At 47.5% G+C, this 22,546-nt stretch overlaps 1 protein-coding gene across 8 annotated transcripts in view; it reads left to right on the plus strand.

The window, feature by feature from the left end:
- The window catches only part of SLC8A3 (solute carrier family 8 member A3), a 125,059-nt gene that overhangs the window by 93,324 nt on the left and 9,189 nt on the right, over positions 1 to 22,546 (plus strand). For 4 of the 8 annotated variants that reach the window (XM_054068451.1, XM_054068456.1, XM_009563614.2 and 1 more), the window contains 2 exons: positions 6,950 to 7,056; positions 17,848 to 17,865. In XM_054068451.1, coding sequence (XP_053924426.1) covers positions 6,950 to 7,056; positions 17,848 to 17,865 — 125 coding nt within the window. Of the gene's footprint in view, positions 1 to 6,949; positions 7,057 to 8,398; positions 8,503 to 17,847; positions 17,866 to 22,546 lie in introns of all 8 variants that reach the window. The other 4 variants (XM_054068457.1, XM_054068452.1, XM_054068458.1 and 1 more) reach the window with 4 other exon arrangements.

Below are 22,546 nucleotides of genomic sequence, written 5' to 3' on the forward strand. Positions count from 1 at the left end.
CACCCACAGCCAGCCAGGCAGAGTCCCTGAGCTCCCAGCAGTCCCAAGCAGAGTCCCATGTAGTCCCAGGGACACAGGCATGGAGAGGCATGCAGTGTTTTGGACTGGGGTCTTGGTCTCTGCCTCAATGTACAGCCACTTGTTGCACACTGTCTTCCTCTGTAGAGTTTTTCTGCCTACCTGTTGCCTGCTGTAGAGGAGATGGATGTTTCTGGCCCTGGCTCTTGCAGGAATGGAGTAGGGAACCCCCCATGTGCTCCATGTATAGCAAGGTAGGGGCATGTGGAAGGTCACCTGGACAGGTCCCAGCCCCTGCCTGTGTGGGAAGGGACAGCAGGAGCATGGGGAGTTCTCCTTGCTATGTGTGCTAGGAGGCAGCTCCAAAGGCTCGGCCCCTTCCCTTCCCTTCCCTTCCCTTCCCTTCCCTTCCCTTCCCTTCCCTTCCCTTCCCTTCCCTTCCCTTCCCTTCCCTTCCCTTCCCTTCCCTTCCCTTCCCTTCCCTTCCCTTCCCTTCCCTTCCCTTCCCTTCCCTTCCCTTCCCTTCCCTTCCCTTCCCTTCCCTTCCCTTCCCTTCCCTAGCAAGTTATACCTTGTCAGTCAGGATGGACATTGGGAAGGACTTTCTGAGGGTAAGGAAATGAAATATGGGGAAAGATTGATGAGAAACCATCTCTATGGTGAAATTTTCAATAAGAAGCTGGGCAATCACCTGCCTGTCAGGCACAGCTTGATGAGGCTGGCTCTGCCCAGAGACAAGCTGATAGCTGAGTACTGGCAGTTGCTTCCAGCCCTGTTTCTGAGGTCTTTTGTTTACCTAATGGCATAAAGGAACTTCAGCAAAGAAGAGAAGGTGCCCTGGAGAAATAGAGAGCTTCCTTCAAATGGGAACCAAATAAGGAACCTTCAAATGGGAATCAATAAGTTGATACTTATGTGAATAAGTGATGTTTCCACCACCGCTTCAAGCTCTTTCTGCTCTCTTTGCTCACCTTTATTATGGCTACATCACTGTAACATCTTCCAAGTGAGGATCTCAAAGCAAGTAGGGGCTAACGATCGCAGCCATGGTGTGGATATAGAAACTGAAGCACAGAAGTATGAAGTGACTTGCTTGAATGGCTTCAGGCTTGCCTGGGGAAGTACAATACATAGGTCAAGTAGTGATTAGTGCTGCAGGGAACCCTATTTTAATGAAAAGATGGTAACTAATTATCATCCAGTTATCCTATAGGCCAACTTGAAGAAAAAAGATAAAACATCCCTTTTTGGGGGGTGCTTCTGTCTATGGCACTTTACAGCTGACTGCTCTGATAGTGAAGTGGTCTGCTCTGTTGCCCATATGCTTGCTGCGCAGAGTAGGATGGCTCTTGCACAACTGATCTTCCAAGGTCCTCATGAATGACACAACCAGTTTCTGGAAATTGGCCTGCAATGGCTTGCTTCATCTTCTGTGCTAGCACCAGTTCTTCTGTAACTCATACATCAGCAACTTGCATATCAATGATCTGCTTGGTCCTAACAGCTTCTCTACCCTGTTGACATCTGCTTAGGTAATTTGTACCAACGTTTGCTCTGACCTCAGCGGCACCTTCAATTCTGACCGGGCTGCTAAAACAAACTGTGACCATTCAGCTGCAGCTGAATACTTCAAAACCCATTCCTCCCTTTGTAATCCTCACGGGAGCCCAAAATCTTCTTCATGAGCATGAGTTTAAGCCCAATATGCAATGTGCATACTCTGGATAGGTTCCTAAATTATCAGGGTTTCCTGTTGAAATGGGGATCGCTTAGCATCTGCTTGGTGAGTTTAGTGACTCTGCTTTGGGGTTTTATGATTCTCCCCTTCAGACAATTTCCACCTTTGCTTGTGCTATGTGACAGTATAATCCTTTGCTCAGCTTGTCCCACCCTGGATTACTTGATGCGCAACTCCATGTGATCACATGCATTGTATCAGGGCTTCTCTTGCTGGCGTCTTGTCTTGTCTGCCAGCACTGTCTTGTTGCTTTATTAAATATCCACCTCCCAGTGAGGAGAGCAAAGACAGCTCCCCACTATACCTAACCTTATTTAATTCCCTGTGGTTTACCTCAGATGATGACATCTTATCTATTCAGCATTTCTGCAGTAGGTCTTCTCAATGAGATCTTCTTGCAGAATGAATAGGCCCTGTCTGTAGTTTCAGATTGAAATCCCAGACCAGTGCAGAGCTCTGGGAAAGAGTCAGACTGGTACCACGCACTTTGAAATTCATGTTGGAGGAATCTGCACCCACAGCAAAACAGGTGACGATTTGGGGATATCAAGACATATCAGGAATTCTGTGACGTGACTCAAGGTGTATGGATTAATGATTCACATCAATGATTTACTAAAGATCTCCTGGTACTTCTCACTGTCCCAGGGGTGTTTACCTTGGTGTCCTGACTGCTTTCCATCCAGGCTAACAGCATCCTGCTGGAGGCTGTAAATCCTGACCTTGCACAGCCCTGCTTATTTCAATGGTATACACTATGTGACATCTCCTGACTTACACTGTTTTTAGGGCTGAGCCTTATTTCACATTCCAAAGTCACACAAGACACATCCTCTTAACCTCCTCAACAATAATTCCTGCAAATGAGAGTCTCCACACAGACAAATACTCAATATTTTCTAGCACATTAATCAAATAACCATCCAGTTGTTGCCTTATATGTTGGAAGTGGACATGTTGTCAAATAAAATGATTTTATAGATTATTCTCTGTACTTCCCAGATGGGGAATTTAGCAACATCATGTGCACAAAGTCCTTTAGGAGAAGATCGATGTCTATTCATTTCATCTTCTGTTGCTTACTCAGGGAAATCTCATACTTAATGTTGCTCCCTAGAGGAGCTTTAATATCCATAACTTTTAAAATCAGTTGTTGTTTTTAAGCGAATATTGAAAGGAGAGCCCAGACTGCCATCATCTGAGGGCTGCTGGTGGCAGCTTACAATGACCTCGGAGAAAAAGCAGAGAACAAGCAGCTATCCTGACTTCTATATGACCAGGTGATCCCCAGGAATGCCAGCTCTTGGCTTGCCCTGCTATGTCACAGCTGAAACCAAAAGCATTTCTCAGTCTGCTGAAAACACCGACAAAACCTGAATTAAAGAGCTCTTCCCACAATATACACATGCAGGAACTGAGGTTTAACTGTGCTATGGCTTGGTGCTGGTGGTGAGGCTTTGGAGTCTGCAGAATGGCTTCTTGCGGCCAGCTCTCAGAGACTGCCAGGAATTTGGATGGTCTTTGTTTTACTCCACTTTTGAAGTGCCTGAGACACATCTTGGCTACAATGAAGCTGTCAGAGAGAAAGGGGAGGTCTGGAAAGTGTCCTCCTTGCCCCACATGGAGCAATCAGAGGCTGGGGAATGAAAGCTGGTTGGCTGAGCAAGGTGGGCTTCAGGTCCCTTGCTTCTCATCATGATGAGAATGCCATCAAGGCTGCTGCACCACCAGCCCCTCTCATGCCCACCCCTGACTCCATTAATTTCAAGAAGTTGTTAGGATGTTCTTGCAGCAAAATGCTCCCGTGCCTCCCGTTTCCCTGTGCTCTCTGCCTCTCGGTGTCCTCCTGTCACATCTTTCACATTAACGTGATGTCTTCCCGGGGCGGTGTTTCTCTCCAGCCCTTCTCCCCATCCATCTCCTCCACTCTGAATGCCTTCTGAGGAGGTAGCTTTCAGTGTGGCTGCAGGTGAGAGACGAGATTGTGAGGGAGCACTCTGTGTTTTGGCCTCCGGACAATTTATGGCAGCTCAGAATGCAGCTGTAGTTATAGTTGCTTTCATAGCCCTGGAAAGGAGCAAGATGCCTGCAGCGGCTAGAGAAGCTGCAGAGCCCAGGGAAGAGCAGCCCAATGGGCCACTGCAAGTGCCCTCTGTCAGCACTGACCTTTATGTGGTGACAGTCAGTGGAGCAGCCAGCCAGCTGAGAGAAGGGCACTTACCCGCAAGGGAGCAAGCCCAGCCTCATGCCCCTATCATTGCAGAGTGACCTTGGAGCAGTGATGCTGCTCTTCCCTCTGCTGCAAAATCACAGCAAAAGGTTAACCACGCCCCATTATCTGGCACTGAATCTGTGAACTCTCACCCACCTCCCAGTGTCGCTGCTCAATCCCTGTAAACTTCTGCCATGCTCTTTTCTTCCTTGCGTGGGAAGGTCTGGCAACACACTGACTCTGGAGCAAGAATGGACAGTGGCTGTGGTTTGATTGGAGCCCTCCATCTCACATCACCTACACAGCCCACGCCTCTGGGCTCCTGCTCTGGGTCCCCAAGGCTTTCAGGGTGTGGTGGGTCTGCTGAGCACTCACCACCTCTCAGCAAAGCTGGGGAGGATGAGCACCTCCTTCTCTTTTGAGACTCAGGTTGGGTGAGGGGTGCAAGGTCCGGCTTCTGTTAATGCAAGGCACCTGCAGCTTTGGTATGTGGAAGTTCTGCCCCTCACCTGTTGTTTCAGAACCAGGTAAAAGGTTCTTTTCTCTTTATGGCTCATAGCAAAGGAGGAAAAAAAGCAATTTACTCTATCGGTCACGAAATTCAGACACCCTTTTTTTGAAAAGCCACCTGAGGCTTGAGTGTGCGGTAATGGTTCAGTTTGCTGCAGTGCTGAGATAGTCTTCAAGCCCAGAGGGTTTGCTCTCTCTGTTTCCTGATCCAAGAGGACTTCCTTTGCAAAGCCAGCATTTTACTGTGTGGCCATCTCTGGATTCCCACCATGTTTTCTTTCTCTTTCTTGATTTTTTTTTTTTTAAAACACTAAAAAAAGACTACTATAAGGAAGTCTCACTGCTGTAGGACTACTTAGTAGGCTGCATAGAGTTCTCTTTACTTAACAAAATGTGCACACACTGAGTTATTATTCCTTGAGTGCACAACTCTGAGTATTCATCGCAGAGATGAGGGACTTGTGTGACATTAGGCTTTCTATACAGATAGCATACAGCCAGGGATATAGTCTGCTGTGCATGCTTCCTCATTAAATTAGCATTCCTCCCCTGCTCTGGTGTGCACACACACCACTCATGGAGATGGGAGAGCTACCTTGTTTAAAAAAAAAAAAAAAAAAAAAAGAAAGAAACGAACAAACAAAGAAAGGAAAAGAAAGTTGCTGTATAAAAGCAACCTCAAATGGTGTGTATGCATAGCATTCATTGCATAAAGCCTTAGAATATCTTTGTTGTGATACCTAAGCTGGCCCTCAAGAAACAGTGCGTGGGTTTTTTCCAAATTTTTGCAGACAAGCAGTACTTAGTAATTTGGAGTTCCTAGGATGGAAAAAAAAAACACCTATAAGCAACGGTAATTATGAATAGGATTGTAAAAAGCGACCCGCGTTCAGGAAGCACTGGCTGCTTTTGAAAATCCTACCTTCTGTTTTGTAGTATATGAGTAAGGAAAAGATCAGAGCTATGAATCAGCTGTAGATTTAAATCAGCAAATTTAACAAGCTTTGCAAAGTACCAGGGGCCTAGAAAACCTCTAGTTCAAAAGATAAATTCAGTCAACCTTTCCAAAGAAAATGCAACGAAATCATCATGATGAAGTCTTACCTGAGCACCAACATTTACACTAGAGATGAACCATTTAAAATCCTACATCCTTCAGACTGGATTAGCAAACACTGAAAGGAAAGAGAGAAAGGAAAGGAGGCTTGCTGGCATTAGTGCAGGGCATAGGTAGAAAAAGCACTGGCAAAAATAAAACTGATATAGCTTAGGAAGAAGAATTAGAGGTGATTTTTCTTGTAAATTTCTGCACCGATGGATATAGCAAAGGTTGTTCAAACTCTTCTCCGTATCCTGGATGCCATCATTTGAAAGACAGGGTTTGGTACTGAGCTAAAACCAAAAGCCAACACGGGGGATGGGATTTCCGCAGTCAGAGTGCAGAAGCAGTTATGACTTGGGGGTCAAATTGTGGGAGGGCTGGATAATTTTGTAGTCATTAATGATATTGATAAGATACATGGTGCAGTGATGACAATTAATCAACCCTCCTGTTCTCTCTTGTGAAATGGTGGTTTTCAGGGGACTGCTGGCAGTGGTAGCATCCCCAGGATGCAGGGCTGGACTGCTTGTTCTCTGAAGCAATGGGGGATCAAAGATACTGGGTTTATTTAATGCCAAGGGCTACCGGCTGAGGCACGTAGAGATTTTAAGCTTGGGGCTGTTTTTCCAGGCTGTATGATTGCTGGTCCTGCTTTTCTCCTCCTTTGCATCCCCAGCCAAGACCAGTTGTGCACAAAATGCACCAAGAATTGATCTGAACATTGCCATGGGCAGGGATCGAAGGGAGATTGTAGCTGCACGGCCACATGTGGGTACAGAACTGTGGGAAGAGGGGTTCACTCTGACATGCAGATATCAGAGCTGCAGGTTACAGGGATTCCCCGTAGCCTGTGTGGTAAGTGGGCATCTGCCCAGCAGGTAGGTGCTGCCAGCAGAGAGGCAGCAGCGTGATGCCTCTGGGGAGGTTGTGCTCATCTGCTTTTGCATGTGTGTATGTGTGTTTGTGTGTGTGTGTGTGCGTGCATGCACAGTGGGTAACAGAGTGAGGGGCGCCTGCTTCTCCAGTGGCCATCAGACATCATTGCCCACACACTGAGCCCTGAGCTGCTATGCTGACAGCTCCTGTGCCCGTTGCTGGTTTGCCGGGGGATCAGAGCTATTTTTTTCTAACCACTTTGCACAGTGTGCCCTGCCATCATGTCTCTGGGTTAAACAGAAAATTGACCAGTGTCACTTGCAGGAATGGGACTTTAGCCTTTCTTAAGGGCCATGTTGAGCTTGTTCAGTGGGTGAGAAAACTTTGACTCTCTAATGTCCCGATTCAACTCTTTACCTTCTTCCACTGTTGCTTCTCTGTTCCCTTCTCCCCTTTATGCCCTTTATGACACTTACTATTTTTCCATCCACAGCAAAACAGTTCACATCAAGGTAATTGATGATGAGGAGTATGAAAAAAACAAGAATTTCTTCATTGAGCTGATGAGCCCCCGCATGGTGGATATGAGTTTGCAGAAAGGTGTAGTACTGGCCCTCCAGACTAACATTAACGTTCTTCTTTCCTCTTCTCTACCATTTCCTGCCTCCTCTTCCTCCTATGTCTCTGTGTCTCCAACTGCTCTGCCTTAAACACTGCTGTGCGCACCTGCTGTGTCACATGGTACCCACGGGGGGAGCGATACTGGGGATGGGGAGAGGGAAAGTGTCAAGGAGGGGCAGAAAGGGAAGGATGGAAGATAGTCCTACTTGTCCAGATTTCTGCGGCAGCTTGAGAGGAACCTTCTGCCATTCCACCTGGAGAATCCAAGCAGATTTTGTAGTGTCAGTGGGAAGATGCTGGCTGGAAAGACAACCAGTAGCTCAGGAGACCGTTGCCGGGCTCAGGCCCTACAGTGTCCCTGTCAGACCCATGTTAGATAAAGAAAAGAATCAAGGCCTGGTAGAGAAGCAGCTCCTGTAATTTCTGAGGAGGACTTGGCAAAGGCTGTGCAGTCCCCTGTCCGATTGCTGCAGAGCAGCTCTGGGAGTGGGAGGGCAGGGAGGAGCCTATGCCCTCCTTTGGTTCCCCTTAGGGCTTACAGCAGCTGTGTGCATTGCAGGGTTGCTGGAGGGAGCCAGGCAAGGTGGCAGCAGGAAGTCCTGGGCATTTTAGTCCCATTGCGATCCCTGTGAGATCACAGCAAAGCTGTCTGCTCCTATGGAAAGCTGTATCCTCACTTGAGGAACAGGTCAGGAGGAAGAGGCAGATGCTATTGAGGAGAATAAGCAGAAAGAGGTGCCGATTTAAAAAAAAAGGAAATGAGAAATACCAGCCTCCTTTGTAGCTAATAGAGCTGTAGCCTGCCAACAGGGATTCACTTCACCTCACTGGTGAATGTGTCTGTGAGTGCCCATCTTTCTGTCTTCTCCTCAGGCCCCCAGCTTTGAGTCCCTGCAGGTCTATTCTTAGTTGTAAGAGTAGCAGAAGCAATTGATCTTCCAACTAAAATGCAGTGGGTACCCCGGGGTGGTCTCCGGTGATTTCCAGGCGGCCGATACACTTTCCATTACCATGTGACACTGAAAAAATGCACTGCAGAAGTCACCTTCCACTAACCATCAGCAAGGTCCTCCTCCCTGTCTCCCTCCCTCCTCACACCCTCACCAGCCCCCTCTGCCTCTAACACCCTCCCGCTCCCCAAGGAGCAGCTGCGATGGATGCCCCGTGTCCAACAGGCAGGCCAATGCACACCACCCCACCAGGGAAGGGGCTGCGTGCCAGGAGCCCGCACCGCCACCACCGCTGCTGCTGCTGCTGCTACCGCCTCGCCTCCAGCCAGCTGACCCGCTGTACACGGTTGTCTCTCTTGTTGTCCCTACAGGAAGACCATAAGGGTTAAGATAGTAGATGAGGAGGAATACGAAAGGCAGGAGAATTTCTTCATTGCCCTTGGTGAACCGAAATGGATGGAACGAGGAATATCAGGTGTGAGATCCTTTATGAAAAAAAATGAAAAAAGAAAAAAAATTCAGAATCAAGTCTCCAAACCCCAAATCCAGAAAATGCAGCCCTCATTCTCCTCCCTCCCCTCCCTCCTTTTCTCCTGCTCCTGTAGATGGGTCGACTTTTATTCTCTGCCCTCCTGTATTCTCACTCTCACCCTTTTTTGGTGTGATTTCTGCCTTTTAGAGACCAGCTTTCTGATCTTCCTTTTGTGCAATGCTTGAGCCTTATAGGCTGTATTATTTTGATTAGGTTTTCTTGTCTTGATCTGTTTTTTTTGTTCTGAGCACACCTTTGCTGTTCTCCCCCCTCCTGCTCCTTTGCCAGGACCCTGGGGAATGTGAAAGGCAAGAAAAGAGCATAATGCATGGCTGCCCCTTTGGCTCCTCCCATATGCCCCTGTGTCTTTCCCTCTGTTGTTGCCTGCCAGTGGCATTTCCTTGGTGCTCTTGGGTCCCTATGAGGCACGGTGAAAAGTCTATGGGAGACAAGGGAGGGTATGAGAGATCTTGTTTTGCTTTTTTTAAAAAAAACAATTCTCCATGTCTTTGATCTGAAAACCCCCTTATTGTGTTGCATACAACCAGTCTGTTGTGCAGAGGTTGTGGAGCTCTGTTGAGGTCCTACTTCATCAGCAGTGAGACCCAGGATCTCCCAGCAGATCAGGATTATAGTGGGAATAAACCCTGTCTTATGGTTGTGCCTTGCCTATGGGTATCTTTGTCCTTGTCCTATATGTGTTTGAGCCGTTTCTCACTGAGTAAGTCTTGCCATTCATTGGCTTCACCAGCTTTAAGATGGCCTGGAAGGGCCAAGCTTTAAACAGAAGCCACCTTCCAGGTCTTTGATACAGAGTAGAGACAAACATGTGCCGACAGCCTTATTTCTGCTCCCACGTGCTGCTGCAGGTGATGGGAACACCTGGCAGTTGTCCGTGCATCACACAGCTTTCCCTTATTGAAACATCTTATCTGACCAGCATAACAGCTGCTCCCTGGCTAATCTGAGCTCCCATGCATGGCTCTGCAGGATGTTCAGGATAGACACAACTTGGACTAGCAAGTTGTCTTATAGCAATGATATATAGCATCCATGGATTAGTAAATTGTAAACCAAAAGAGGATTCATAGTTTAATGCCATTAGATCACCTCCTGCATCTTGTAGGTAATGAGGGACCTTAGATTTCACTGTGGGTGGAGCACAGGACCTTAGGTTTCACCCAAGTCCAACTGCCCTTGATCAGAAGCAGTGACCAACCTGCCATATCCCACGGGGTATGTCCCAGCAGTTAATTGCCCTCCAGGGTAAAGATGTGAGCACAGCTTCTAGGTAGTTGTCTGGCCTCAGCTTGTAGTCACTAGTTATTCTCTCACTTTTCACCTTCGATGAAGGAACTATATAACATACTACACCTTCTGTGTAGATAACTGCTTACTATAGTTCTATTACACTCTGATTTCTTTGGGGAATTTAAGCCCTTTGGATCTGTGTTAGCAAAGTGTTCAGCCCTAGATCAAAGTCTTCAGTTCTAGAATCACCCAGGGCTCTCCTCTCCACATGTGTCTCTTCCCATCCACAGGGCTCTCACCTCTCTCTCACCAGGAGGAAAATTACCTTCCTCTGGGTCTCTCCTGCTTATGTACTTGGCAGCTTGGAGCATCACACTGAAGTTTCTGCTCTGCTGTCTGCTCTCTGAGAGATCTGCATCCATTTCTAAACGAGTGGGCTTCAGGATACAGAGTCAGGATCAAGGGGTTTTTTTAAGTCCTGCATTTCTTTTTCCCCCATTGGCCATGTTGCACCTGGCTGAATAAAAACACATTCAAAGAAAACCAGAATGGCCCTTAAGGTGGTTCGTTTTTTAAATGTCTTCATTATTATTAGAACCATGATGCCAGATTGCTGTATTGTGGGTGTCTCATTTGCACCAGCATCAATCGGAGACGGTATCTGCTTTGTAACAGGCAGAGAGGAGATCAGAGCTGGACTAAATGATCTGCAGCACAGAGCTTGCAGGCCAGCTGTTTCCCCTGCCGCAGCAGGTGAGGGTGCACCCTTGGATGGACTCTCTTTAGCCAGAGGAAACAAAGGGCCATGCTGAGGAGGAGACATGGAGCACTGTTTGGCCTCTTTAGAGAAAAGTCAGAACAAGAGCACCATGCTTCTAAAATCTAAGAGGCAGGAGATGAAAATGCATTTGTAAATCTTGCTGGCACAAGGTGGCACAGTCGCTACACTAATTCCAGGGCATCTGAGAAGATCCCCATCTCTGTAGTGCTGCATGCAGGGGTATCTCCTATGAGTGTACCTTGTGCCTGGGATGAAGAATAAGGAGTTACATGAGGCTTTCCCATGCAGAACACTGGGAGTGATCGCCAGCAGTTGCTGTTGCCAGCAACTTTCACAGGGCACACACATGAGCAGCTGGCTCCCAGCAGAAAGAAAGCAGTCTGGGATGTGCACAGGCTCACACGCATTTGGGGAACCATGCAACTTGCCATACAGCACTGGGATGAGATGATCTTGCTGCCTCCCATTCGCATGTTTTTGCCATCATCAAGTTATTGCAGAGGCAGAGTTTGGATCACTTATTTGTTGCAAAGCACATGCACAATTGATACAGCCCTGCAGGGTGAGCACAGTCACCTCCGTGCAAACAGGCCCCTGCAGTGCTGTGTGGATGCTGCTATTGCCATGCATAAACAGGTGGGGAAATCTCAAACAGCAGCCACCCCACCTAGCTGGGACTTCACTTGGTTTTGCTGTGATGATGAATGGGCCCCGCGCAACTCACACAGTGAGGGCATAGCACAGCTCCTGCCTCTCCTGGGAGGTTCAGGCTGGGTTGCTTTTGATGAAGTCTCTCTGGGTTTTGGCTGCCCACGTATTTTCTTCCAGTACTGCAAAAGATGTGGTTTTCTTGACAATATGTCCTTGTTTTGGTGTTACTCCCTGCTTAGATCCGTCTCACTGAACCAGTGCCTAAAGTGCTGGTAGGAGTACTGGATGTTCTTAGACAACATCTTCAAAACATCTCTTCTGGCCCTATTGGAAGCAAGGCAGTGTTGGGCACCTCAGTTGACTGGCAGGCGTGCTTGGAAGTAACCTGCGATCCAGGTCATGCAGAGACAGCCAGTCTATCGCAGTCATGCCTGCACTATCACAGCTTTGTGCCAAGGGCCTGCACTCCCTCAGGACTTCACCTTAAGGATGCAATCAAAGCAGCAGTGATGAAATCAGTGATGAAAGGTGGTGCCCTGAAGGGCAGGCAGAGCTGATGTCTGGGCCGGAGATCAGGGAAATAGATGTGTGCTTCTCAGACCAGCCTGGGGCAGATCTTTGACAGTCTATATTGGATGCAGAACTTGTTCTAGAACCCCATGCTATTAAAATCCCCTGTGCTGTCCCTGAGGGCACCCATACTGCTTCTGGCTGTAGTAGCAGCAGTTTCAGATAGACACACAGTGAAAGAGGATAGCAGGCAGCAGCAGGATTTGCATTACTGGCTGTGCTCTCCCATACACGTGTCAGTACAAAGCAGTCACCACTGGTGAAGGGAACATCTGCTTGCCCTGACTGGAGCTGTGGGGTAGAGAGAAATGACCTTTCCTTGGACTTCACAATTAGTTGAGGCTGTGCATCTTCAGGAAGGTCTCTGTGAGGGCCAGATCTCAGCAGGAAATTCATTCTATTTCTCCTGCTGTTTGCACCTGCAAGCACCTTACCAAGGAAACAACATCTCTACTCAGGAAGGTACCTGTAGTGGATCAAATGAATACCTGCATTCAGGTTGCTCAGGACTTGCACAACACCAGCCAGCCACTGAAACAGACTTTTGACTGAGACGCTTTGCATCATCTGAAAATGCTGCTCCTCACTGTTCATCCACAATTATATCAGTGCCATGCTGCTTTGAGTCTTGTGGGACTCAGTTCTTAAACCTGGCCATAAGGAGATCTGACCACTTGCTCCTGTTCTTTACTTCCTCCCTATATAAATGCTATATCTTACAATATCAAACTTTGTGTTGCAGCCCATTTATTCTTTTTCCCTGAGTGCTCTCTACAGCTGGAGTTTTTCAAAGCTTTTCTGACTATCCAAACAAATCACATCAAGTAGTTTTACTTTAGCAGCTCTTTTTGTTGATGTGCTCCAATAATTCAAAGAGATGAGAACAAATCTGAGATGGGTGTCTTGCCAGCCCAGCCTGTGATGAAGACTGATACTGACTTAGTAGTGGCATATCAGATACAAAGAACACTAGCAAAGATGGCGCTAGCTGCAAGCTGGTTATATCGAAGTGAATAAGTAAAACGAAATCAAGAGGAGACTTCCATTTTTTTGCTTGGCAAAGATCCTAAATGTTGCTTTTCTCTATCTTCCTGGACACTTTGCAGGTTTCCTCATAATTTTTGTCTTTTCCATTTCTAAGAAATTAATCTTGGAATCCTTCCTGTCTCACCTTTTCTCCTTATGTGTAGTCATGTAAACTGAGTCCTTGTCTACTGAGCGCTGCAGGGATTTGAAACCTCCCAGCACCCTGAGCCATCTGTTTTTCAGCACCATTTTAAAGTGTTCCTGCAGTGAAACTAGTATTTTCCTTTATGACAACATGCTGTCCATTGCTTTTACTCTTGCTCTTGTGGCAGCTCTGGTATAGTGTCAGCTCACAACTAGGACCAAGCATTTTGGAGAAATGCTTTCTTCACAGATCAGTTTTCACATTTTGTCTGCAGTCCTGATCAAAGGAGAAAAACTTGCTTTGTGTTCCCTGCATAAAGTTGGTCTTCTGCTTAAATTGTGGTTAAATGAGGGAATTCGTCTCTTGGCATAGTGGTAAAAAATTCAATCTCAGGGTTGGTGCATGAAAACTGAGTCTTGAGGTTTACACTTTGTAACAGGGACCAACATCCTTCATGCAAAACTTTGCTTCAGAAAGCATGTCTCCCACGAGATACAACTTCACTGGAGATGGGAGCACAGATGGCTGGCAAGCACTTTTAAACAGTTTGCCTGTCTTGGGAAGTTTTTGTCTGAAGTCCTCTCAGCCTCCCAGCAGAGTCAGCTCCTGTAGATGAATCTCATAACACTTCGTCTAAAGATCAAGCGTCAGCACCCCCAGTGGGAAAACTATGTGCCCCAGAGAGAGGATGTGGCTGGGAGTTGCAGAATAAGGATTAAACTGTGAAGTAAAAAGGATTCCTGGCTTTGATTGATCCAACAAGTTATCTATATCAAAATATTTATGAAATGATGTGACTTGGTAAAAAGAACTGTGGCTGGATAAGCTGCATCAATATGTGAGCACATGCGCTGCAGTTTTCTGAAGTGTGGGTAGATGCTGAGAAACTCCTTCTTTCGTCAGTTGCTGCTGACAATAGCAAAGAAATGTTAGCTTGCTCTTACCTCCTCCCCTGAAGGTTTAATAATTTTCTTGCAGCTCTGTGACTAAGCTGAATGTTTCTGATTCTCCTGATGGAGAAGAGTCTCTTGAAGTCTGCAAGAGCTTTGCTATTGACTTCAATAATAACAGCACTCAGGTTAATGCTGCAAAATCTCTGCTTTGTTTAGGCTATTAAAAAAACATGTTTGTAGCTCTTCACAGTCCTTAAGGGAAACAGTTTGCTCACCTCAATAAGCAAACCTGGAGGCAGAGCCTGTGGACAATTAGAACTGAAAGATGGGGGCGATCCTTACCTCTTTGGGGAACTGAGCCTGCAGTTTGCATGATCTCTGGGCTCCTTTGGATTCACATGAAGGGCAAACAACGTGTTCTCCTTGCCTTTTGCTACCTGTGACTGCCCTGTTGTGTGACTGAGGGTCTCCTCAAAATCCAACCTCCTCTCTCTCATTTCAGCTCACTTGGTAAATCCCAGGTTTTTAACAAGGATCCTCTTATCTGTGCAGTGACTTCCTGGAGTCTTTAGAGCTATTGATTAGAAAAGATTGATGTTAATGAAGAATGAGCCTAGCATAAAGCATGCAGCGTCGTCAAACTCTCTCTGTGAGGTAAAGAGCAGAAAACAGGTATTTCTCTGTTTAGAAAAGGGTTGGGACACAAATTTAGCACATTGGGTAGCTGTAAACTACAGGATTGTCCGATTGCTGGTCTGCTGCCATCTCAAGCCTAGTTCCTCTTGGTTTAACCTTCTTTGGCTTCAGTAGAATTAAAGCAGGAGGGAATTCAATTCCTAATCTGTAACTCACACCAACACACATGTCATGACAGGATTTGACCCTAAAGTTTGCTGAAAACATGCAGATGAAAGAGTTTATCGGTAAATAGCTTTTTTTTTTAAAATCAGCTAAATTCAGGTCTAAATTGCCTGATTTCAGGGCTGGCAGGGGAAGCTGAGTTCATGCACACAGTTTTGACTTTGCCTAGTAAAAGCTAGTCCTGCAGGGAAATCCCAGTAAAGGAAGAGCTGGAATCCAGAGCTGAAGGCTTTGGGTCTCCTGAGAGAGTTGGTGTCACCTACCCTGTCTGTGGACAGGCGTGTTTGTCTGCATTCACAGCGTGCAAGGGTTGGGTAAGGGATACTTGGGTCTGCTGTTTTGGATTTGACTGCAGAGCTAATTTTAGCAGCCCTCTGTAAGAATATGCATGTCAAGCCTCTGAGACTACCTGAGATGCAAACAACGATGAGGTGGCCTGGCTTGGCCCCACGAGGAGCATGGCGTGCAGAGCAGGAGCACAGGACGGGGAGAAGTGCCCTGGGGAGGGATAGAGCGATGCAGCCTGGGCTGGCGGCAGAGGAGGGAGGCTTGTGGGATGGGAACAGCATGGGGGCCATCAGCAGGACTGGTACAGGTACAGCATTCCCAGATGGACTGTCAGGAAACATTACAGGTCAGGGCTAGGGGCACATTAGCAGATGCATCTGCAGGAAGGAGGCTGTAGTCCATGAAATAATTTTCTTGCTTGCATGCACAGCGTTCACTCAGAAATATAAAGATAAAATAATCTCTTGGCTTTCTGCTGGCTGTATTCTCGAAGTTTCATTCATAGCTTTATAGGCTTCTTCAAATATTCATGTATCATACCATAAGTGAAAGGGAGAAAAATAGTTCTTTTGCAGGCTCAAAAGCAAATAGTGAAAAAAAAAAAAAAAAAAAAATAGTGAAAAAAATAAACTCAAATCCCAGAGCACTAGAATAATGGTTTTAAAAAACATGAGGAACCAATGATTTTATATTTTTTTTTAATAACCACAGTAGCTTAGGGGCCCAGTAATATTTCATTATCCTAAATTTGAACACCGAATCGACCCATTGTACTAATGCTTGTAATTGGAAAAGGCAAATTAAATTTCCTCACATTGTCTGGAGAACCAGAAAACTGTGGAATAGTAAGGAGGCCACAGGGCAGCATGGAGCTGCAGCAAGAGAAAGCTACAAGGAGACTCCAGATGCATGTACAGGGCACTTAGAGGCCTGTTGGAGATGTCTAACTGTGTGGAGGACGGGAGCTTGTGTGGGCAGAGCAAACAACCTAGTGTTTCTCATGGCTCTGTGGCACTGTACATGTTACAGAACATATTCACAGAGGGTTTCTCCAGAGGTTTTTGACTCTGAAAAGGAAACATGAGGGATGCTCAGCAAGGAGCCCCTTCATTGCCCCTTCCCCATTCACTGTGCCTCTACCTGCCTGCACATACAAGGGAGATCTCCCTGAGTGCCCACAGTATTTCCAGCTGAGGAGATAGATAGGCAGATGAAGACCTTGACTGGGCTGATGCTTGTCTGCAGGCTGCTGGGAAAGCTGTGCCTGTGGGTGCTACCCAACAGAGCAGAGACGTGACTGGGAGCTGGGACTCAGGATTAGTTTCCCTGGCTCTGCCACTGATGTGCTGTGCAACCCTTGGGGAATCGCCTAGGAAGTCACTTTTAAACCAGCACAGACACAATTAGGTGCCTCTGTATAAAAGCGCCTGCTTTTTCGAGGCTTGAACTGGCAAGCCTGGGTAAATTAGCACTTCTGGACTCCAGCCCACTTCTGAGTTTGCAAAATGTTCCCTTTAGCCTCTCTTTGCTTGCTTTACCATCTGTCAAATGGGGCTGTTAATACTGACTCAGTCTTTGTACAGAGTTTTAAGCTTCTGAGACTAGAAGTGCATGATAATAAGTGTTAGTAATTACAATACCGTCATCGCATGCAACCAAGTCTTCAGGGACTGGTTTGCTGTTTGAAGGACAGGCAGAAGTCAAAGCTAAGGCACCGCGCTGGTGCTTGGCCCCTCTTGAAGAGGATTCGGGGAGTTCTTCTATATGGACTCTCCTGTAGTTAGTTTGAAATTTGAATGCAGGCTGTGGCTTCCTAGGGTTACTGCCTAAGAGGGATCCAGCGAGCTGTTTCTTTGTGATAGCCCTGGAGAGTGGGGAAATCAAGGCAGGAGAGGGCCAGGACGTAACTACCCAAGGTGAAAAGAGGGCTGGGATGTGCCTGTACGGAAACTGAGGGTAAGGTCATACCTTGTAAGGACTTTTGCCCCCTTCTCCTCCTGTCTTTCCACCTCTAATCTCACAGGACCATGTAGTCACATTTCCCACTAGGCAGTAGCAACCTGCTGCAATGACGTTGCACAGCATGTGCCCATGCAGCATTGTCAGGCAGACCTGTACTTGGGAGCAGAGAGAGACAGGAAGACTCAAAGCAGTGATGCTTTACATGTGCCTGTGCTCCTCTTTGCACCCTGACCCTCCGGGGTGAGGGATAGGTGTAGGTAAACCACGGTGTCCCAGGAGATGGTGCACAGCCATGGTATCTCCTGACCCATTTCACACTGGAGGCCAGCGTTCATTTTATAAACGGCTGCTTCTGATGATGGTCCTCTCAGTGAGCTGCCCATCATCCCTGGCCACCTTCTTTTCTCAGCCACCCATGAATTTACTGGAGCCTCTCCAATTGCCTAAAGCCCCACTATGACTAAAAACTCCTGGCTGAAGTGGGGGCACTTCCTGTGCCTTCAGGTCAGTTTGGGTTGTGTCAAGCCCTGATGGCAAGTGTAACTGTGCCCCACCACTTTTCCCTTCCCCTTCTCACTACTCCCCACCCGCATCTCACCTCTGCCTTTGCTTGAGACGTTGTGACTTTGGGAAGCCAGCACCCCAGTGCTCACCAGCCTCCTCTCCGCCTCACTGCCATGGGGTCTGCTCCCCAGCCTTCTCCTGGCATGCAGCCCCAGCAAGCTCGTACATTGCCTTGCGCCATGTCCATTGCTCACTGACAGCCGTCATCTGCAAAACAGCTTTTTTCCCTGGGATATTAACATTTTCCCTCTTTTCTTCTCTCTCCCTGCCTTTTTCATGTTCTTCTCTCCCCACAGCCCTGCTGCTCACCCAAGGTAAGTGCTTTTTCTCCTTTCCTCTGCCTGTTCTGGCTCTCTTTTCATCCCCCTACTCAACCCTCAGAATGTTTGTGTTCGCTGTGTTGTAGACAACCCCACCTCATGGTGTTCACGTCCCACCAGAACTAGTTCAGAGCAATGCATTAAGAGCATGACAGTGATTGACTGACATCTAAGTGCCTTCCCAATATTCCAGGTTTTTCCCCAGGGTTTTGGGAAATGATCCAGCCAAGGTTGCAAAGGACAACATGCAGCTCTGGTCTGGTGCTATGACTCAACCCTCTCTTTGGGCAGCTCTCGTACTTGTCTTGTGCTGATGCACTGGGAGCACAGAGTTTTTCTGCATGGGGATGACACTCCTGGGGCATGATGTGCTGTTGTCTAGGGTGAGAGAGGGAGCAGGTCTGCACAGGTGTCCCCTTCCCATGCAGGATCAGACCATGCATCACCACTCAGTGCATGCACCTGGGTGCTCTCCACCTTCCATCCTGGAGGATCCCAGGGGTGCACCCAGCGCCAAAGCAGTACTACCAGGGCATAATAAGCATCAACATCATTTGCCTCATGCCCTCAGCTCTAGCTCTGCACTCTTCATGTCCTCTCCTCTCCTCGTGGCAAGATTTTGTGTGTATTAATACTGAGCTCCCCCTTCCTTGCCTGAGATCCCTGTTACATCAGTCTCTCTTGATATCACTGTGATGCAATTTGTGCCTCCTGTATTTTTCTTATTTCTCCAATTCCAGATACAATTATAGTTGAATTTGCACTAAAGAAACATTTGTCAAAGCGTAAGGGCGGACATGCAGGGTAAAGAGAGGAGCTCAAGTCTGGCAGGTTTGTAAGCAGAGTTGATAACAAAAGTGTTCATCACGTCTGAGCTGTGCTGCAAATCAAAGGAGCAGCATCAGCCGCACAAGCTTCAGTCTCTACTGCTTTTAAAAGGATGCCAAATCTGCTGCGCAGGGGATGGCCTGAACCCATTGGATGTTGGGCTAATTAGGAAATTGCTAGTGGCAGGCAGAAGTCCCCAGCTCCCCAGATTAGGGTGTTTACGGAAAACTCCTTGGAGCAGTTTGGACATTTTCCTTTGTTACTTCTTCAGGTCCAGAAGGACTGGAAATAAGTTGAGCACAGCCTCCTTCCCTGTAATTTCATTGCTTTAATTCAGTAGCTGCCTAATTTGATCAGAGCCCCAGTAACCAAATAATTCCTATTAAAATAACATAACTTTCCTACCTCTGTTGTGATCCAGACTGATTGCTTTTGGCAGCTGTTATTGGAGAACTTTGTCACCTGCTATGGAAAACTGCTTTCCAGTTAATACAGTAAAGCCTTCTCTCTGTCTCAGAGGGGGTTCCCAGGTGTGTGTCCCTTGCTGAGCTGCGCCAGGGTGCCCTCCATGCATACAGAGCATGTTTGGCCCATGGTTTGAGCTCACAGTGCTCATCCTATGCAAGTGCTTCAAGATAGTGGCTGGCTGGCGAGTAGAGCCCTGCTCACCGCAGAGACACGTGCTGGAGTGTCACTCAGCAGCAATCATGGCTAATCAGCAGGGAGAGAAGTGACGTCTGCGTTTAGTCCGTGTCATGTTAGATTTAGATTACAGGGAGGCGCAGCAATCTTCATAAAAAAATCTGCATTATTGAACGTTTCAGTGGAATCTGTTGGTCCCACTCCTCATCCCCTCCTTCCCAGAGCAGCTCGCACAGATTCTCCCAGGCAGCACCCCTTTGCCTCAGGCTGCCTCCCTGAGACCACTCTCCTCTGCAGCCCTGGGGCATTCACCCTCCCACATCTTTAGAAAGCCCCAAGGGGCCAGCAGTGGTGTGGCCCCCACTCACTGCAGTGGCTCTGTTTGCAGAAGCCCTGGGGTACCCCAATGGATGAGCTCAAGTGAAAATGCCTCTCATCCCTTACTGGGGGTAAATGGAAGATGCAGATTCTGTCTTCCCCACCCCTTCCTCCCTCTGGCCTTGCAGAGCCCTCCCTGGGAAAACAGGGCTGTGAATTTTGCACAAGAAAAAGTAACAGGATAGAAGAGGGCTTTTGCCACGGGTTCAACTCAGCATTTGATGAGCTGAGTTCATCCAAACTCAAATGGGCTCCCCTAGCTGGACTTGCAAGGCTGTCCAAACTTTTGAAAGCCTTGCTTGGCCAAGTGTCCAGTGCCAGCTGTTGTGGCTGCAGAGGACCAGAATTGTATAAGGTGTCCTGAGAGTCAAACATGAATTTTTTTCATACTTCTTTGTTGCATAACCTTTTGTTTTGGCACTGGCAATGATCTTTCAGTAATCTCTTTATACAGGTAATACTTGATACAAAAGTGCATACCTACTCCCGTTGTGTCAGCTATTGCAGGCAGTCGACGAGCTGCTCTGGTGTTCTTTTCATCTTTTGAAAAAGTCACTGAAAGCCTGAGCAGAGCCTCAGCTTGCAAGTTTTGGGGCTCAGAAAGTTCAGATCTGTAAAGGGATGAGGAATTATTTAAATAGTAGATACTTCTCTACCCTCATTTCCACATATTCACCCAAATCAAAAAAAATATTACTAAATATGTTTCTTTATGCATTAAAACTCATGGGTTCACTTTGCAGTGGGAAAGACTGGGGAGCAGAAGACACCAGCTGACTGGCCTGTCAGGGACAGTCATGTCAACAGCAATCTCAGGGCAGAGCCAGCAGTGGGATAATGTGCAGTTCCCAGCCCTGTGCCTTAGACTTCCTCTCATGAATGTGCAGAATTTCCCAGTTAGCATTAAGGACACTGAGGCATGTATATGGGATGTATCACGCCTCAAAAATAGCTCTCAGGGCTAAGTAAGCAGATTCCTCCCTTTTTAGAAAGCAGCTCAGGCTGCCGGTGCTTCTTTGTGTGCGTGTGTTTCAGTAAAGGGCGTATCGATATGCTAAACTCAAAGCCAGAGTGTCTTTTAGCCAGTGGTCTTCCCCAGTTGTGACTGATGGCTTGACAGTGCTCTGGGGAGAGGAACTCATTCATGCTCTTTGTTTACTTTGTTTAGCCAGGATTATATCTTATTGAGCTGCAACAAAAAATATCCCATTTTAATTGTCGCTTTAATTTCTTCCTAGCAGCTCAGTCCCCAGAAGGGGTGACCTTCATGCAGATACATGCCCGCTGTAGAAATGGATGGAGACAAGATGGCTCGAGGGGTGGGAAATGGCCTTCACAGCAATCTTTCATGAATACATTGCTGCTTTTAATCCAATTTATTCAGCAAGTGACAGAATACAAACTGGTATCTGGTAGTCTTGCTGCATTGCCTAAACGATGCCTCTCTCATGGTGTTACAGGGCCTTCCCATTGCCTGTTTCAGCTTGGAGGGTGCAGTGACCAGATTACCCCATGGAAATGGGCTTTATGATGTGTCCAGAGAACCACAGGCAATGTCCAGTTCCCATTTGGTCCCCCCAGTCTGAAGATGGTTGAGCTAGCAAGCGCTCCTGGAGTACCTAACTTCCAGGAGCAATGGATGGTGTGGGAACACTACTCCCCCTTCCCTTGGAAAAAATAAGAGGAGGTGGGGATCCACTTATTTTGAGCCCAAGAAACTGTCAGACACGTATAGGTCAGAAAGTGCTTTGCAAGGAGCTGCAATCAAGTCCCAGGACAGCCCTGCAAGTGTAAGTTTGTCTTGTGCCAGTGAGAGAGACGAGGAACAAGCCTGGCAGGGATATGCCCAGCAGGGCCGCAGAGCATGGGAGTAGCAGGACCATAACTAGGAGCTCCTGGCCCAGCCCGCCTTGTCTGTCCTACCTTTAAGGGTCTGAGTTGACTCCGAATAAGGCAAAATAAGTGAGAACATGGAGTGGTTTAACTAAAAAACTCTTCTTACTTTCCACAAGCAAGTGTTGCTTCCAAAACCTAGCAAGTGTCAGCTGTGGCCATTGCTACAGACTGGGCACAATCCTCTCACCCAGCCTTTGATCTTACCAGACCCGTTTGTCCGCCCTGCTTGTAGCATCTCTTCTGTAGCCCATGAGCTTCCTGGCATGAGGAGCAGAGTACCTTGGTGCAGCACCTGGTGTGGGGCAGCAGCCCCAGCTTGCTTAATCTTATCCTGTAGCCCAGATGGGTTGCTAGCACTTGATAGTGGCACACACACACCAGAGCAGGCAGGGTTTAGGGGACTCCTCTATCCTTACCTTCCCAGGAAGGAGGTGGAAGTAGCCGAGGAGGTCCTGGCAAGCTCTTTTTCTTTGCTGGCATAGTCAGACCTTATCAGGCTTAATTGGGGTTGACAGCAGGGAGTCCAGGGTGCAATTCACATAGAAAAGTAAGTACTGATGCTGATACAAACAGAAATCAGGCTAGTTAATAATTAAGCTGCAGCTTGGCAGTATTCACCTTGACAAACTTGACCTTCTAAATTAAAAGTCTGTGTCTTCCCCCAGCCCCTTGTGTTTTATTTATCATAGCCCTTTGCAGGCTAATGCACCAGGGTGATGTGTGACACACCTCACCAATGCCCTGTCCTTGCTTGCTGGAGGAGCCCCCCAAGATCCCCATCCCTACACTCGCTCCCTGAGGACATGGGAGCCAGTGGCTAACATAGCCTGTGCAGAAGCATGCCCCGTGCTTGCTGCAGCGACAGTGGCCTCCTGCAGTTCTGAAGGCAGACTGGTGCCCTATGCTGCTGGCTGAAGTGCTTCTCTGAAAG

Source organism: Cuculus canorus, chromosome 5, assembly GCF_017976375.1.
Source record: "Cuculus canorus isolate bCucCan1 chromosome 5, bCucCan1.pri, whole genome shotgun sequence".
Classification (NCBI taxonomy): Eukaryota; Metazoa; Chordata; class Aves; order Cuculiformes; family Cuculidae; genus Cuculus; species Cuculus canorus.